This window comes from Pan paniscus, chromosome 5 (genome assembly GCF_029289425.2).
Source record: "Pan paniscus chromosome 5, NHGRI_mPanPan1-v2.0_pri, whole genome shotgun sequence".
Classification (NCBI taxonomy): Eukaryota; Metazoa; Chordata; class Mammalia; order Primates; family Hominidae; genus Pan; species Pan paniscus.
In genome coordinates this window covers 47,894,983-47,910,199 of record NC_073254.2, presented here as the reverse complement: position 1 = coordinate 47,910,199, position 15,217 = coordinate 47,894,983, and the positions used below count along the sequence as shown (strand labels likewise).

The following is a 15,217-nucleotide window of genomic DNA, read 5'->3' as shown; positions in this document are numbered from 1 at the left end:
CTCCTCCACCTCTACAAAGAGCCACAGGAACAGACCCCTCACTATCCCCCAGCCCCAGTTCCACCACCCATCCAATTCCAACTCCCTGCGTCTGTTCAGGCTGCTCATTTTCCCAATTCCATCTACTCCCCCTCCCACACACACGCCCTTCCTGCTCCAGACCGGCCATTCCTATTGCCCCTCAGCTTGCTGGCCACTGGTCCCTTCAGTCTGTCCCTATCTCTGTCATTCCTTCATTACCCCAATCCATTGTCTTCCCTCTTCATCCCTATAACAGTCCCCACTCTTGGTTCCAGTTTCCCCCATTTCTCCTACAGACTCCAAACCTTGATCTAGGGGTTTGACCACAGTCACTCAAATGTCTCCCAATGGTGTCCAAAACTTAGACTCCCCAAGCCACCTCTCCTTTCAAAGTCACCATATCCTCTCCTTAACACCTCTACTTTACTCTGTGGCCTGGAAGCTGTCTACCCAGCCATCTCTCCACACTCTCACCTGCCCCCATAGGTCCCTTGACACTCTAGTTAGCCCTGACTCAAATTCTAACCCTTCCTCATCACACCATTCCCAATAACTTTCAGGGTCCATCTCTCACCACGTTTGGTTTTCCAGGCTACCCTACCATTTTTTAAAGCTTGTCCCCCAAATCACCCCCATTCCCTGACTCACACTTGTGGGGCACCATTCCAGTTTTCATCCTCTATTTCCTCCAATGGACACTCCTGCTGACCCAGCTCCCAAATCAGAACCCACACTTCCCTGGCTCTCAGATCTCCATACCTGGCCACCACCTCCCATAAGAGGCCTCTGTCCGTTTCATCTCCTTTACTCTGGCTAGTCCCTGCCCCTACTCCACTCGTACTCCTTTAGATAACTCCACATACTCCCAGTTCCCCTCCCTTATATTCCTTCCTGATGTCCAACCAGTCCCTTGCAGAAGCCCTCTCAGTGTCTCTCTAAACCTTGATCTCAATCACTCTCCCAGTCTTCACCCCATCATGCCAAGATCCACTGACCTCAGTCTTCTTTCCCAGTATCCTCCAGCTACCTAAAACCTCCTCTATCCCCTGCCTTTTCTCTGGGTCCTGCAATTTCTCTTCTTGCACTCTGCCCCCTGATGGAGAAAGGACTGGGAGTCTTGCTCAGTGGGCAAAGCAGAGAGGGGTCCTGAGGATTGCTTTGGTTGGGAGGGCTTTCCATGTCTTCACCCCTTCTCCAAACCCTTCAGTTCCCCTTCCCCATTCTAACCTATCCTACAATATGGACAGTGTGAAAACAGGAGCCTCCCCACCCCCGAAATCTTCAGAACCACATCTCCTCCCCAACACAGCTCATAACCCTCAAAGACTCCCTGCCCAAGATGAGAGAATGACTACCCCTCTTGTCACACTCCAACCCAAGTCTCAATGGCCACCCTCCTGCCATTTGCAAATGTTTCTTCTTTGTCTGCCTTCTTTGTGTCTCTCTCCCCTTCACTAATGAGGACTCTCCCCATTCTCCCACATGCGTTTTCCCAGCCTTCTCACCACACTCACCTCGTCCTCATCCAGCATGAGCAGCTGGTTCCCCGAGATGATGCAGAACCGAGGGTTCCAACCAGGACGATCATACGGGGAATGAACGTATTGGGTTCGGTGCATAGAGGGTCCCCGTACATCTGGAGGACAGAGACACACAGAAACAGTAAGGGAGGCTCTATGCATTTGGAAGCAGAGGCCTAAAATGGCAAGAAGAGAGTCCACAAAGTGAGAAGGGGACCCCACCAGCCTTCAGGAGATCACAGTTGAAAGTGAGACACCTGGCAACTCTAAAGGAACACAAGACAAGCATTTATACAAAGGGGAAAAGAGGAGAGGATCACATCACAGAAGGCTCTGGAGACTTGGGGGAAGAAATGCAGAGGTTCAGGGATGGGAATTATATGACAGAGAAGGTACACGTTTGGGGGCAGAGAAAGATGAAGGAGCTCTCCATCTACTTCAGGAAAATAAGGTAGAGGTGCTGCAAAATTGGCAGGAGAAAAACAGAGAAGTTGGTGTCAGATATCTGGGTAGAGGAAGGCATCCAAATAGCTGCAGAAGACAAGGACTTGGAAGGTGGCACCACCCCTCTATAAAAGAGTATGAGGAAAGCTACATGGCTGTGGGAAAGAAGGATGGGGTGTGTGTGTAGGAACATTGGGATCATGAGATTCTGAGGGCTAAATATCTAGAAAAGAAGAAGTCGGGGAGCTTACCTGTTCACAGTCAGAGACATGAGAGGGCCTCCCCTCCCAACTCTTCCCTCCTCTGTGCCCTCCTCCCCTAGTTCAACCCTGCTCATCCTTTAGGGAAAGTTCTGGTTCTTCTGGTGGTAAGGAGAAGATGGCTTTTGTCGGCATCTGGCTGTGGAGGCCCCAGGGCAGAATGTGGGAAATATGCCCTTGTTTGGACAAGTAGAGACCAAATTTATCTCTTCTCCCATTCAGTGCCCAGAGATTCAACACTGCCCCCACCACCTCACCCCACCTAGTCTCAGTGGACAGGATGGAAGCCACTCCATAGGTCAGGAGCCTTCCCAAGGCACAGTGAGGAGCTTGAGGAAGAAAGATGTCAGGGGGAAAGAATGGAATATCCAGGCCTGGTGGCACAGAGGGGCCTCCAAAGACAAGAGCTGGAGATGGGAACAAAACTTTGAGAAGAGAGAACAGTAGACCAAGTGTCGCCTATGGCTGAGATGAACCCAGGGTCCTCCTTCCCCAGCTCTGTTGTTCTTGCCATGCCGCTCTCCCTGCAAACTGCCTCTCCTTTAAACCCCAATGCCACACAGGCCCTATTGAAGTAAGAGAGATGTCACATCTCTCTTACATCTCTTTGCGACAGCAAAGAGCTAGAAATTAGGCTTAAGGTATCAGATTTTAGATGGAAAAAAGATCAAACTCTGTCACCTTTATGGGATAACCATGAGTATATTGCAGGAGAACTGGTCTTTGAGCTTCATTCCAACAGAATGCACTCAGTAGCAGAGTTTTGCAAATTCAGCCCTTTTCTGTCTATAAATATGTCTCTCAAATTTACCCAACCTCCAGATCACAGTGAGCGATGAACCCTCAGAATGTCCACCATTTAGAAACCACATACTTTGAAACTCTATCTCAACCCATCTCAGAGACTAACTAATGTTCTCTAGATACAGAGATCACCAATACCTAGCCTCTGAAACTACAGACATTGCAGGCAACATGCCCACCGCACTTAGACACTTGGTATACCCAGAGGAGAAATCTGTCGATATACATAGCATTTGGGGAAAGGGCTGGTTCAGGCTGCAGCCAAGGGAGGCAGGTTAGACTTCAGAGGGCATCTTTCTCCTGGCAGCAGGGAACTTAGGAACAACTCTAGAAACACACACACACACACACACACACACACACACACACACACACACACACACACACACAAAAATACTGTCTGGATTTGGTGAAGAATGATTCTGGGAGGCAGATGCAAGAGGCAGAGCAACATGGCTGAGAAACGGGAAATTTTTACTAGGATGAGAAATCCCTCAAGGGCTGAGATGGGGATCCCTTGTTCTAATCATCAAAACCTGTGTCTTTGTACCCCAAATCTCCAACACCCCAATAAGTAGAGGAGACAAGAAAAGAGAAATGATAATAAGAGTTGAGGTATTAAGGGAAAGTGGGTAGGCACAGACTTGTGGTGACAAGGAATGGTCTGGGAGACAAATAATAGGAGTAGATAGAAAAGGAGGCAGAAATGATGGTAAATGCCCAGGGGCAAGGGAATACACCTGAAGGGCTCGACTGGACATGTGTCAGAGCAAAGGAGGCAGACCTAATGCGGGGGCTATGACAAGGGGTCAAGACGGACTAGTAAAGAAGCGATAGAGATATAAGGGAGCGACCACATAGAAAAGAGATAAGGAGAGGCAATGAACACCAGAGAGGGGACTGATATAGGGGAAGGACAGAAGGGGGACTCATATAAGGAACGGACACCATATGGGGGGAAAGATATAGGTGATGGACAGCAGAGGAGGGAGGGGGAATGGAAATAAGGATTGGAGGGGTGGGGGAAGGGGGTAAAAGTGATGAAGTGAAGACAGCATTAAGACCCCAGAGGTTACATTTTACTGGTCAAGAGCCTTTGAGAGGGTCAGAGTCTGGGGCAGGATCCTAACCTGTCCCCTACTCCCATCATTTAATCTTACTTGTACTGCCACCCCCCCAAGCACACATAATTTGGCCCTCCCCCTGCCCTGGTCTCCCCTCCCCCACCATTCCCTCTCTCTTCTCTCTTCCCTCCATCTGGACCCTCCATCCCCCCACCCCCCACTGCCTCCCTCTCTCTCCATCTGGCCCCTTCTCTCCCTCCATCCTCCTCTCTTTTTCCGCCCCTTACCATACTCTGAGTCCCCCACCAAATTCTCCCCCCACATCTTCTTGGCTTCTCTTTTCACCCCTATGTTTTCATTTCTCCTTCCTAGCCCCTCTCCCAAGACTCTGTCCCTCTATTTCCTTGATGTTTTCCTCATCACTCAGCTCCCACCCCCAAATTATTTCTGCAGCTTTTTCCCCAACCCAATCCTTCTACCTTCCCACCCCTTTCTGGCGCTTTCTTTCCCCTTCATCATTTTCCCTTCAGCCCCCTTTCAAGGCCCATTTCCTGGCCCCTCCATCCCTTATCTACCCCTATCCCTCTGGCCTCCAATCCCTCCTTCCCGGTTGCTCCCACCCCTGCCTTCCCGGTCCTCCCCTCTCCCTCCATTTCAGCCGCTCCCTTCCCTCGGCCCCGACTCTCCCCCGCCCCCTGCCCCTCCCCCTGTTGCCCCCCATATGGCCCTCCCCCTCCCCCCACCACGTACCTCTGAAGGGGGCATAGGACATCGCGGGGATGCTCCCCCGATGGATGGAGGCTCGAGACCTGCTCATCAGGCCTGGGGGGAGGGGGCGGGGGGACGGGGGAGAAAGAAGAGAGAAAGAGGGGGAGAAAGAGGGGGAGAAGGAGGAGGAGGTGGAGGAGGAGGAGGAGGAGAGAGGAGGAGAGAGGAGCAGAGAGAAGCAGAGAGGAGGAGAGAGGAGGAGGAGGAGGAGAATAAGAGCCAACGGCAGCAGCGGCAGCCGAGAGAGAGGGGGGGCGGGGGAGCGAGCGAGAGCGAAGAGAGCAGGAGGAGGAGGAGGAGGGAGAGACTCTGCAGCCCCCACCCCTACTCCGGGAGGCCCAGATTGTGAGAGAGAGAGAGACCCCTGACTCAAAAACACACCAGAGAGAGACAGAGGTCCTAAAGATGCAGACCCCAGACCCTGAGACAGAGAGACCCTAGACCCACAGAGAAAGATACTTCACCACCCCCTACTGTGGGTTAATTTGAGACACAGGCCCAAAATCTAAAGGAAAAGAGACTCCTGATTTGAGGAAAAAACGACCCCAGATCCCCCAGAGAGAGAAGCCCAATATCAAAATCTGAAAATCCAGTCTAAAAAGGGTTCTCCATACCTACAGACATCTTAGACTCCAGACCCTGAGATGATGATTTCAGGGACCAGGACCTGAGACCTAGACTCAGAAGAAAATGAGGCCCAGATTCAGAAAGAGCCAGATGTAGAATTAGAGCTTAGAGAACTCAGACCTAGAAAGAGACCCCAGACTCAGATCTCAGAGACTGATAACTTAGAGACAGAGACACTCCTGACTTAAGGGGAGATAGAGACTTCAGCTGGTCCGGAGATGGACAACTCAGAGACCCAAAATTCATGAAGAAGACTTCGAAAGACCTCAGAGTGCGACCACAGACCCTGAAACATAGAAACCCCCCAAACCAGAAGCATAAAAGGAAACTCAATCCTAAGAAAGATCTCCACACAAATACTGAAAGACCCCTCCGAAATCTATCTCAGAGACAAACTCCAAACTCAAAGACAGAGATCTTAGGGAACCTCCCCTCCCCACTTCCCTGCCCTAGAACCTCGGAGAGGTATAACCCTGACGTCAGCCTGGGAAACTCCGAGGCATCCCCACCACCAGACCAATGACCTCAGACCTTGAAGGGAGGGGAAATATTGGGTGGGGGCAGTGGCAAGAGCTTTTTTCTCTGCACCTCCTCCCACCTCTCTGCCTCTCATTGGCCCCTCTCTCCATTTTTGGGTCACAGGATGTGCTTGGGCCCCAGGGAAGTTATGTAGGGCAGGTCCTGGCTCCTCGGGGGATGGGTTAGGGAAAGGAGACCCGAGGCTGAGAGGTGGACCAATCCTGGGGAGTGGAATAGGCAGGGAAGAGGGGACAGAAGGACCATCACCACTGTCCCCATCCTGCAGCCCTCGTTCTCCTTCCCTCTGATTCAGTAGTCTGTCTCAAGCTTTGGGTTTTCAATTAAGATGGCTAGGCCCCATTTTCACCATCCTCTACCACAGGGTCTCGCTCTGTTTTAAAATGCTTCTTTCCTCACCTAGCTATTGTCTTGCCATGCCCGTGCCTGCCTAATCACTCCCTGCTACCCAGGGACAGCGGGCTTCTAGATCACCGTTGTTCATTCCCAAACCCAGGCATATCTCTGCCCAACTAAAAGGGCAGGGGGCGCTCTCTTAACCCCTGAGGTTGGGGTGAAAGGTCCTTCTCAGACCTTCCCTACTCCTTAAGACCTCGGAAACAGTGCAGGGGAGGTCACTAGGCACATTGTGGGGTTTAAGGATGATTCCCCACTCCAGAGCCTGACGCATCGACTCTGCGGGGTCTCTGGCCCCCCTTTCCTGGAACCAGCTCTCGCCTCACGTGGCCTGCGAGGCTGGCCTGTGATTGGCCACTTGGCGTCACTCACTGAGTGCCGCCGCCGAAGAGGACCGGCCCCCTCACGTGACAGTGGAACGCCGCAGCGGCTCTCCTCAGCCAGCAAGTGGCAGTTTCGGGTTCACACGGAAACGGGCGTGCCATTTCCGCGCACGTCTGCAGATGCGGTAGTCGATTGGTCAAGTCTCCCATGGCTCCTCCCTCATCAGGAGGCGGGCAAACCGCGCCATGATAGGGCCGGGATTGGCTGGCTCTGGAGGCGCGGGTGGTCCTTCTACTGTCACATGGTGCGCGCTGTTTTCTAATCACGTGGCTGCCACCAAGGTAAGAAGAGGCCGCTCTTCCTGGGGTTGTTTCTCCGTGTGACGTGTGGCCTTTGAGATCAACTCTTCTGTACCAGCGTAGGCCGCATGAGTGGGGGGCGGGCTCCCGCGGTCCTGCTCGGCGGAGTGGTGAGTGACCGGCCCCGCCCCGCCCCTTCCGGTCCTCGAAGCCTCGACCGCTACCCGCACCCCAAATCCCAGAGGTTGGCCCCCTGAGGTGTGAGTGAAATGAGCTTTTGCTTTATTTTCCAAGTTTCTCTTTCACCTTCAGGGGCATTCTTCGGGGGTGCATCAGAGGGAGGGCAGAGCCTGAGGATCTAAGCGAAGGCTTCCCCGGGTGTAATTTCCTGGGCTGTTTGTGAGGAGAGATCGAATTCGCCTCCTGCTCTCAGGCCTCTCTGCTCCTGTCTTTTGTTTGGATGCCGGCGCTGCTGCCTGTGGCCTCCCGCCTTTTGTTGCTACCCCGAGTCCTGCTGACCATGGCCTCTGGAAGCCCTCCGACCCAGCCCTCGCCGGCCTCGGATTCCGGCTCTGGCTACGTTCCGGGCTCGGTCTCTGCAGCCTTTGTTACTTGCCCCAACGAGAAGGTCGCCAGGGAGATCGCCAGGTAGGGACCTCGATGTGCAGCGAGAAAGGATGATCATGAAGGGAGAGTTGGGGGTGGGGCAGAAGAGTGCTGCTTTCTCCTTTCTCCAGCTCTGGAAGCCTGTCTCTGGGCTGCCAGTACAAAAACTGGGGTCATGGGGTACTCTGAATGGGACTGTCTCTTCACTCCAGGGCCGTGGTGGAGAAGCGCCTAGCAGCCTGCGTCAACCTCATCCCTCAGATTACATCCATGTGAGTCATAGGAGTTGGGGGGTTAACCTAACTGTAGGAGCTGACTGGGAACCTCTTTCCTGGGGGAAATTCTTTGCTCCCCACAACTCTCCCCCTCTGACCTTTCAGCTATGAGTGGAAAGGGAAGATCGAGGAAGACAGTGAGGTGCTGATGGTGAGAAACATTTCCCCCACCCAACAAAATATCCCCAATCCCTGACCCCTTTAGCCCTTACCCCTCTTCTGAGAAACTGAACTCAATCCCACTCCTTGATTCAACCATGTTTATCTTTGTCCCTTAGATGATTAAAACCCAAAGTTCCTTGGTCCCAGCTTTGACAGATTTTGTTCGGTGAGAACTTTGAGATGGATGGGGTAAGGGTGTGTACTGTGTGGGTGTGACTTGCTGGGCAGTCTAGGGCTTGCGTGTGAGGGAGTGGGTTCCTTTGGGTAAATGTTTGAGTGATCCCCTTCCCCCACCCATTTTGTAGTTCTGTGCACCCTTACGAAGTGGCCGAGGTAATTGCATTGCCTGTGGAACAGGGGAACTTTCCGTACCTGCAGTGGGTGCGCCAGGTCACAGAGACAGTTTCTGACTCTATCACAGTCCTGCCATGATGAGCCCTGTTCCTGCTCATCATGAAGATCCCCGCGATACTTCAACGCCTTCTGACTTCCAAGTGATGACTGGGCCCCCAATAAATCCTGTCTTTGGGTCTCTGCCTTTTGCCTGTTTTTTGTCATGTATGCAAATTTGTTGGGAGAATATAAGTGCTTCTAGTCCCTGTATTCTCCACATCTTTCAGAATGACTCAGAGCTACTAGATTTGTTTATTTCTCTTTATTTCAATCATACAGAGTCCGGGATCCCTTATCATCCTCCCTCCTCAGTCTCTGCCCTCAGGGGTTAAATAATTTTAAAAAATATTTAAAAAGCTGTAACAAAATAACATCAAAGGAAATGGGAAGGATGGGAGGGGTCAGGAATCATGAAGGAGGGTAGAGAAGAGAGCCTCTTCCCCACCCCCCACTCTTGGATTCCAGCCTGGGCAGTAGGGAGAACTACCCCCATCTCTCCAGGTACATCCCAGCTGTAGGTGAGGTCAGAGGTCAGGGTATGAAAGTGCCGGTGTGTGTGAATGGGGAGCTGGGCAGAGGCAGGCTGTTCAGAAGATGCCCCCTCCTCCCCACTCAACCAGGTACTGCACAGAGCCATCAGGCCGTACTCTCCGAGCAAGGACCCGGACAGGGTCCCCTCGGGACAGGTAACCAACCCCACCTCGGACTCCTCCCCCAGTCCCAGGAGACAAACTACGGCACAGGGGAGAAGTGGGTGCTGAGCGTCTAGGAAGACCTGGGGATGGGGATGAGACTGAGGAAGATGAGGCAGTCATCGAGTGGGGGGCACTTTTAGGGATGTCTGTGGGGAAACCAATGTGAAGTTCCAGGGGTGACCTAGGGAGAGAAGGCAATTGTAAGAAATGGGCAGAAATGGAGAGCACATGTGAATCAGAGAAACAGCGTTAGAGACTAAGAGCCTTGAGCACATAGAGGGGAAGAGGAGCATCACTGGTAGTAGAAGACAGAATCTCACCTGTCTGGGGGTTCACCGTCCCCAGAGGTCCCTGCGGTGCTGGCAGAAGGGTGGAAGGAAGCAAACATCCGGATGGGGCTGCTGGGGTTGGAGTGGGGAAAGTCAGGACCTGAAGCAGGGGAACAGGACCTTCTCCCCCGGGGAAGTGCAGAGCTCAAACACGACCCCCAAGGGACTCCCTTCCCCAGAATACTGGCTACCAGACACTAGTTCTAGAAGTCGGTCTAGGCCAAGAAGTGGGTAGCCAAGGGGGAGAGGGAAAAGAATTCTGGGTGATAAAGTCCAGAAGATGTGAATAATTGGGAGCATATTTTGTGGGGGAGGGGCAGAGGAGCACTGACCTGGGCAGGCAGCGGGCATCTGTGGGCCGGAAGTTGTAGCCGCTGCTGCCCTGGTAACTCTGGTTAGGGCTGGGGGATGGTGGAGACACTGAGGCCTAGAAGAGGGGGCAAAGGACTGAGAGATAATCCTTGACTCCTTCCCACACCCCACCATTTGCTCCATAGGGTTCCCCCTGCTCCAGTACCTGCAGTGCCCTCTGTAGATGAGCCCGCTCCCTGTGCTCCTGGGGCTCGGGCTGATTGCGCACTGCTGAGGGTGGCCCCAGCTCCTCCACTTTCCCCTTCTGCCTCCTCCTCAGGGGCTCTGGTTCCGGCCTCCGGCGCTTCCCCAGGGGACGTGAGACCCCTCCCCCAGGGCCCTGCCCTGAAGGGAAGCTGTAAGAGGCCTCCTTATCCCCCCAGCCCCCTCCCGGACACCCCCAAGACCTCCCCATCTCTATACATATACCCCCCAGGACTAACACCCTGAGAATTTCCCCCATCCCCCCTGGACCAGTGACCTGGTGAGTGCTCCATCTCCAGTAGGGGGCTCCACAGGGGGAGGCATCCGAGCATGGAGACCAAACAAACATTTCCTCTTCTTAATCTCTCTCCCTGAAATGAAACTGGGGCAAGAAGAGAAATGATATAGGGTCAGTGCTGTAAAAAACTGTTCCTCCTTACGCCATTCCTCAATCCTTTTCAGTCACAGTCTTCCAGGTGGGTTGCAAGCCCCTCCCCTTCCAGGCTTCCACTCTCCATCTCTTTCCAAGCCTCATCCTTGCCTCCTCTTCCCTCCAACTCACCGGTCCTTGTGGCTGTTGAGAGCAGAGAGGAGCTTGGAAGAACGTTCTCCTTTGGGGGTGTCTGAAAGCTGGGAGAAATGAAGAAAAATGGGGCCAGGGGAGCAGTGATTTCTTCTCTTCCCCTTTCCACTACATCTCCCTGTCCCATCCCAACCCCCAAAACTGCACTACCCCTTACCTCCCCCAGGAGCAAACTGTCCCAATTCTCAGAAGTGAAGGGGAGGATCTCACGATCAAAATCAAAGTATTTCTTCTTACAGCAAACACTGAGGTGATACAGGACAAGATGGGCCACATCCACCCTGGAAAATCAAAGTTTTCAAGACCACAGAGGCATTTTAAGAGCCAGGGGAGTCCTGAGGTGGGAGGTTGGGGCATATAGAGTGAAATACTGGGGTGTGGAGTTACACTGAGGTCATGCCCAATCCAGCTCACCAGCGAAGCTGTAGTCTCCGGACTTTCTCAGGGCCCCCGCGACACACACAGCATTCAAATTCATAGAACCTGGACATGTGCAAGAGGGAGCAAACACACTTACACAGGAAAACTATGCCATCCCCTGGAAGACTCACAAGCAAGGACGGGGCGAACAGGTGAGGTAACGCTGCAGAGGTTGGGAAGAGACTGGAGTGGAGAAGGGCGTGGGAGAACTGAGGGTGGAACACAAAGAAAGAGGGCATCCTTGGTTCCTAGAGAGTCTGCCTTGGTCTCACCTGTCCCCATAGAGGAGGGGCTTGCTCAGACACTGGGTGCAGGCCTCATGGAACCACTGCAGGCAGCTCCGGCACTGCAGCATTTTCAGGTTCCACCTGAGGGGGAACACAGGACTTCTGGCCTCCAGAAACCCCCTTCCCCATAACTGTCCCAAACCCTAAACTTACCTCCCATCCCCCTGAGTGCTACCCTCATCCTGTTCTTTTTCCTTCATTTCCTGGGATCCACCACCACATCATTCATTCCACAGTCTGCTCCCCTCTCATTACTCACTCCCCAGGGCCACCACAGTAACAGTAACTCTGCTGTCGGTTGCTCAGATGTCCAGCATCCCAGTCCAGCCCCTTCAGTCCATATGGCAGAGAGAGCTTCATACCCAGCATGGCCCGGGCATAGGGGCCCTTCTTCAGGGCACCTCCCCTCTGCAGAGACAGGACAGGTGGGTGGCTTCAGAGGGGTGGGGAGAGGAAAAGGCTTGGGAGAGGCTGTGGATGCGAGGCTCCCACAGGAAGGGTAACAGGGAAGTGCCTTTACCTTGGTGGCGATCGCAAAGACACACTGGCGGCATACCCAGGATGTGCCCTCTCCCTCTCCAGGGGCTGGAGCCCTGGGAACATGGCAGTCCTGGTGATAAGCTGGAGTGATAATAGTAGACCACTTATTGCATACCTGTGTGTGCTTGGTATTGGGACAGGAATAGTCTTTACCCATCTCATTTAATCCCTGACCATGGTCTTGATGAGGGGGTGCATTATCCTTATTTTACAAGTCAGGGAACTGAGGATCCTAGAGGTTAAGGGACTTGTCCGAGGTCATATGGTTAGAAAAGGATGCATTTAAACCATCTTCTGCCTGCAAAGGTTATACCACCCCTTTCCATGGCTGCTTCTCCCTGGGCTGAAAGCGGATGAGGACTAAGATAGGGCTAAGCAGCCTGGCCAGAGCAGTGGCTTGGGGACTAAGGCCAGGACAGGTGACATAGGGACCATCCTGGAGGGAAGAGCAAGCTGGACCATTCAGGTGACCTGCCCTCTCACCATGGCGACACTTCTCACAGCTGACCAGCCGGTTCCCAGGGACCACAGTCTCAGAGCGACAGACACAACAGAGGAGTTCCTCTCCAGGGAGGGCAGCTGTGAGAGAACACAGTGTCACGGGGCCTGCCTTTAAAGTCTCTTTCTGCCCCTCTAGGCCAGGTTTGTTTTCCATGGGATGTGCAATCTCAGGTCTCTAGAGTCTTACCAGGGCTAATGTCTTTCCATAGAACCAGAAACTGCGAATCATCCTCAAACTGGACCAGACACACCTCCCTAGCACTGTCCACCTGGAGTGGGTGAGCAAACAGGATGAAATGGGAACCAGAATTAGATAAGGGAACTAGGAAGAAGATCAGAGGTAGAAGATCTTACCTTTTTGATGGTACCCAAGTATAGCAGCCCATCAGTCCATCTGGCCAGCACATCTTGACCCTCCCAAAGCCGAGGCCTGGGGCCAGAGGTGGGAGCAGGAGAAGCTGGGTCCCAAAGTGAGGAGGCACCAGAGCGGCTCAGCCGGGGGGGCTGCGCCATTGCATCCTGGGGGGGCCTAGCCAGAAAAGAAATGGGGAGGAGAAGATTATGAATGCTGAGAAACCTTCCCCATTTTCTTTTTCTTTTTTTTTTTTTTTTCTGAGATGGAGTTTTGCTCTGTCGCCCAGGCCAGAGTGCAGTGGCACAATCTTGGCTCACTGCAACCTCCACCTCCCGGGTTCAGGCAATTCTCCTGCCTCAGTCTCCCAAGTAAGTGGGATTACAGGCGCATGCCACCATGCCTGGCTAATTTTTGTATTTTTAGTAGAGATGAGGTGTTGGCCATGTTGGCCAAACTGGTCTCGAACTCCTGACCTCATGATCCACCCACCTCAGCTTCCCAAAGTGCTGGGATTACAGGCGTGAGCCACCGGGCCCGGCCAGCCTCCCCATTTTCTTTGCCTATTTTGCCATCAAGAATGAAGTATCTGTGCCCCCATCTCCAAATCCCTGAGACACCTTGATAGGAAACCACTGGGCACCCATCACCAGCTTTTTGAGTCCTCTTCCAACTCTAGTGACTGGCTCTCCTCTCGGTAACAGCCCTCCCCCCGACCCCAAACCTAGTTGCTAGTTTCCCAGCTTCCAGAGCTCTCCTGGGATATTATATACTGGCCTTGAAATTTTAGGAGAAATTATGGTTGTAGAAGCAAAGGCTACTCAGTTTAGAGATATCATAATTAGGGTGTCCTGTTGCCCAGAGATGTGTTTGGGGACCTTTTCTGGAGATGTTTTCCAGAGCAGAAACGGCTGTCTCCCCAGGCCTGCGTGTCTCATTAAGAACAATCATCCTGGTGCCAGGTTATGTCAGGTCACCCTCAAATTCGGGGCTCCCTGCCCCCGGGTTAGACAACTTCTCTGAGTGCCCCGGGAGGGGGGCGTGTCCCAGTCCCGGTCTCTACTCCCCAGGACGGCAAGTCCGAGAAGGGACTTGTGTCGGCCCAGCCCGGACCCGAGGCCAAGGCGGCGAGGCTCTCCCGCCCGCGCCCCGCGCCGACCCCCGGCTCCCTGCCCCCCACCAGCGCCTCCTGCCGCCTCCTTACCGGTGACAGCTGGGGCCGCCGGGAGCCGGGCAGGGGCAGACGTAGGAGACCTAGGCGAGTCCCCCGCGCGGAGAGGGCACGTCCGGGCGTGGGGGGGCGTGCAGGCGGAGGCCGGGGGGTCCCCAGGCCCAGCCCCTCCGTCCCGGCGGCTCTGGGGCGTATGACGCAGCAGCCAAAGCAGCGGCAGCGGCAGGAGGAGGAGGCGGCGGGGGGGAGGGAGGGAGGGGAGGGACGGACCGGTTGGGGGGGAGGGTGGTGGGAGGGGAGGACTGGGGGAAAGGAGGAGCCGGAGGGGGGGGCGGGCACCACCTCACCCCACCTCCCTCACCTCCAACAGGCCTGGAGGGCGCCGAGGAAGAGGCTGGCCCTCCGCGGCTTGGGGAGCGAAGAGTCGGACCCGGTGGGAGAGGGAATCCCCTCAGCCCCTTCCTCCGACCTGAGATTCGCCCTTGGGGCACGAGGGAATCCCCCCTCCCGGCAGCACGCCTCCGGCCTGGTCCCCCGCCCCATGCCACATCCGTTAGCTGCCCCACCCCCCATGGTCACTCCAAGTCCCGCCCCCGGCCCCAGTTCACAGCCCCGCCCTCCATTCACCCTTCTCGATGCCCCCACCACGCCCTCCTCCCTCGCGCGCCCCGCCCTCCACTCGCTGTTAGCCCCAGCCCCGCCCTCCCCGTGGCGAGTCGCGCCCCACCCACCGCCCTTTTGCGCACGCGTGTCCCCTCCTGCGCGCGGCACCTGGGAGGACTGAGCCCCTCCTTCACCGGGCGGCGGCCGTCGGCGGTTGGCGCGAGGGAGTCGGCGGGCGTGCGCGCGCGCCGCTTCCCGGGGACGTCCCGCCCCGTGCTTCCAGGGCTGGCGCAGACGAAGGGGGCGAGGACCCGAGGCGGTGACGCCACCGAGAGCCAGCCAATGGGCAGCGAGCGGGCAGAGCACCAGCCGTTCGAACGGAAAGGCAGGGAAAGGGCGGGAGGAAAGAGCCAGCAGTTTGGGAGCGCGCGCTAGCCCCGCCTCTGGACTCTGGGGTCCGGTCCCCATTTGCCGACACCCACCAAAGGAACGTTCTTCCCTGGGGCTGAGGTGGCCGGCGGAAGGGTGTAAGTTACCTATAACTAGTGACCAAGGAGGGGGCGTGGATAGCTAGAGGGCACACCTCCGATGTGACGGACGGGGTAGGGGTTATTAGCAGAGGGTAAGATGATCCAGGCCAAGGTCCAGAACCGGTGATAGCAGAGGGGAGAAAAGACGAAG

At 54.8% G+C, this 15,217-nt stretch overlaps 3 protein-coding genes across 20 annotated transcripts in view; 1 reads left to right on the top strand and 2 right to left on the bottom strand.

The window, feature by feature from the left end:
* SYNGAP1 (synaptic Ras GTPase activating protein 1) overlaps positions 1-5,131 on the bottom strand; it is a 33,691-nt gene extending 28,560 nt beyond the window's left edge. For 3 of the 10 annotated variants that reach the window (XM_055113472.2, XM_063604824.1, XM_063604826.1), the window contains exons 1-2: positions 4,864-5,127; positions 1,536-1,657 (exon numbers count right to left, since the gene is read on the bottom strand). In XM_055113472.2, coding sequence (XP_054969447.1) covers positions 1,536-1,657; positions 4,864-4,930 — 189 coding nt within the window. In that variant the 5' untranslated portion in view covers positions 4,931-5,127. Of the gene's footprint in view, positions 1-1,535; positions 1,658-4,863 lie in introns of all 10 variants that reach the window. The other 7 variants (XM_063604823.1, XM_057302483.2, XM_063604825.1 and 4 more) reach the window with 4 other exon arrangements.
* A 916-nt stretch (positions 5,132-6,047) lies between these two features.
* Positions 6,048-8,643, top strand: CUTA (cutA divalent cation tolerance homolog). 3 transcript variants are annotated; one of them, XM_003808570.6, is made up of 6 exons: positions 6,048-7,106; positions 7,498-7,712; positions 7,883-7,942; positions 8,051-8,096; positions 8,224-8,273; positions 8,413-8,643. In XM_003808570.6, the coding sequence occupies exons 1-6, from the start codon at positions 7,011-7,013 to the stop codon at positions 8,537-8,539; spliced, it is 594 nt and encodes a 197-aa protein (XP_003808618.1). In that variant the 5' UTR covers positions 6,048-7,010; the 3' UTR covers positions 8,540-8,643. The 3 variants fall into 3 exon arrangements, with proteins under 3 accessions (XP_003808618.1, XP_003808615.1, XP_003808620.1); XM_003808567.6 differs by having other exon boundaries at positions 6,819-7,234; XM_003808572.6 differs by having other exon boundaries at positions 7,096-7,234; positions 7,377-7,712.
* Positions 8,644-8,747: 104 nt separating this feature from the next.
* PHF1 (PHD finger protein 1) lies at positions 8,748-14,607 on the bottom strand. 7 transcript variants are annotated; one of them, XM_063604828.1, is made up of 15 exons: positions 13,967-14,607; positions 12,765-12,939; positions 12,598-12,679; positions 12,393-12,488; positions 11,890-11,990; positions 11,629-11,777; positions 11,355-11,450; positions 11,077-11,145; positions 10,820-10,943; positions 10,642-10,709; positions 10,357-10,461; positions 10,042-10,231; positions 9,857-9,971; positions 9,516-9,596; positions 8,748-9,376 (listed from the first exon to the last, which is right to left on the bottom strand). In XM_063604828.1, exons 2-15 carry the CDS (start codon positions 12,921-12,923, stop codon positions 9,312-9,314), a joined length of 1,500 nt encoding a protein of 499 aa, XP_063460898.1. In that variant the 5' UTR covers positions 12,924-12,939; positions 13,967-14,607; the 3' UTR covers positions 8,748-9,311. The 7 variants fall into 7 exon arrangements, 5 of the variants coding, with proteins under 5 accessions (XP_063460898.1, XP_063460900.1, XP_034817748.1 ...); XM_063604830.1 differs by having other exon boundaries at positions 9,516-9,593; XM_034961857.3 differs by having other exon boundaries at positions 9,857-9,951.
* Positions 14,608-15,217: the final 610 nt, after the last annotated feature.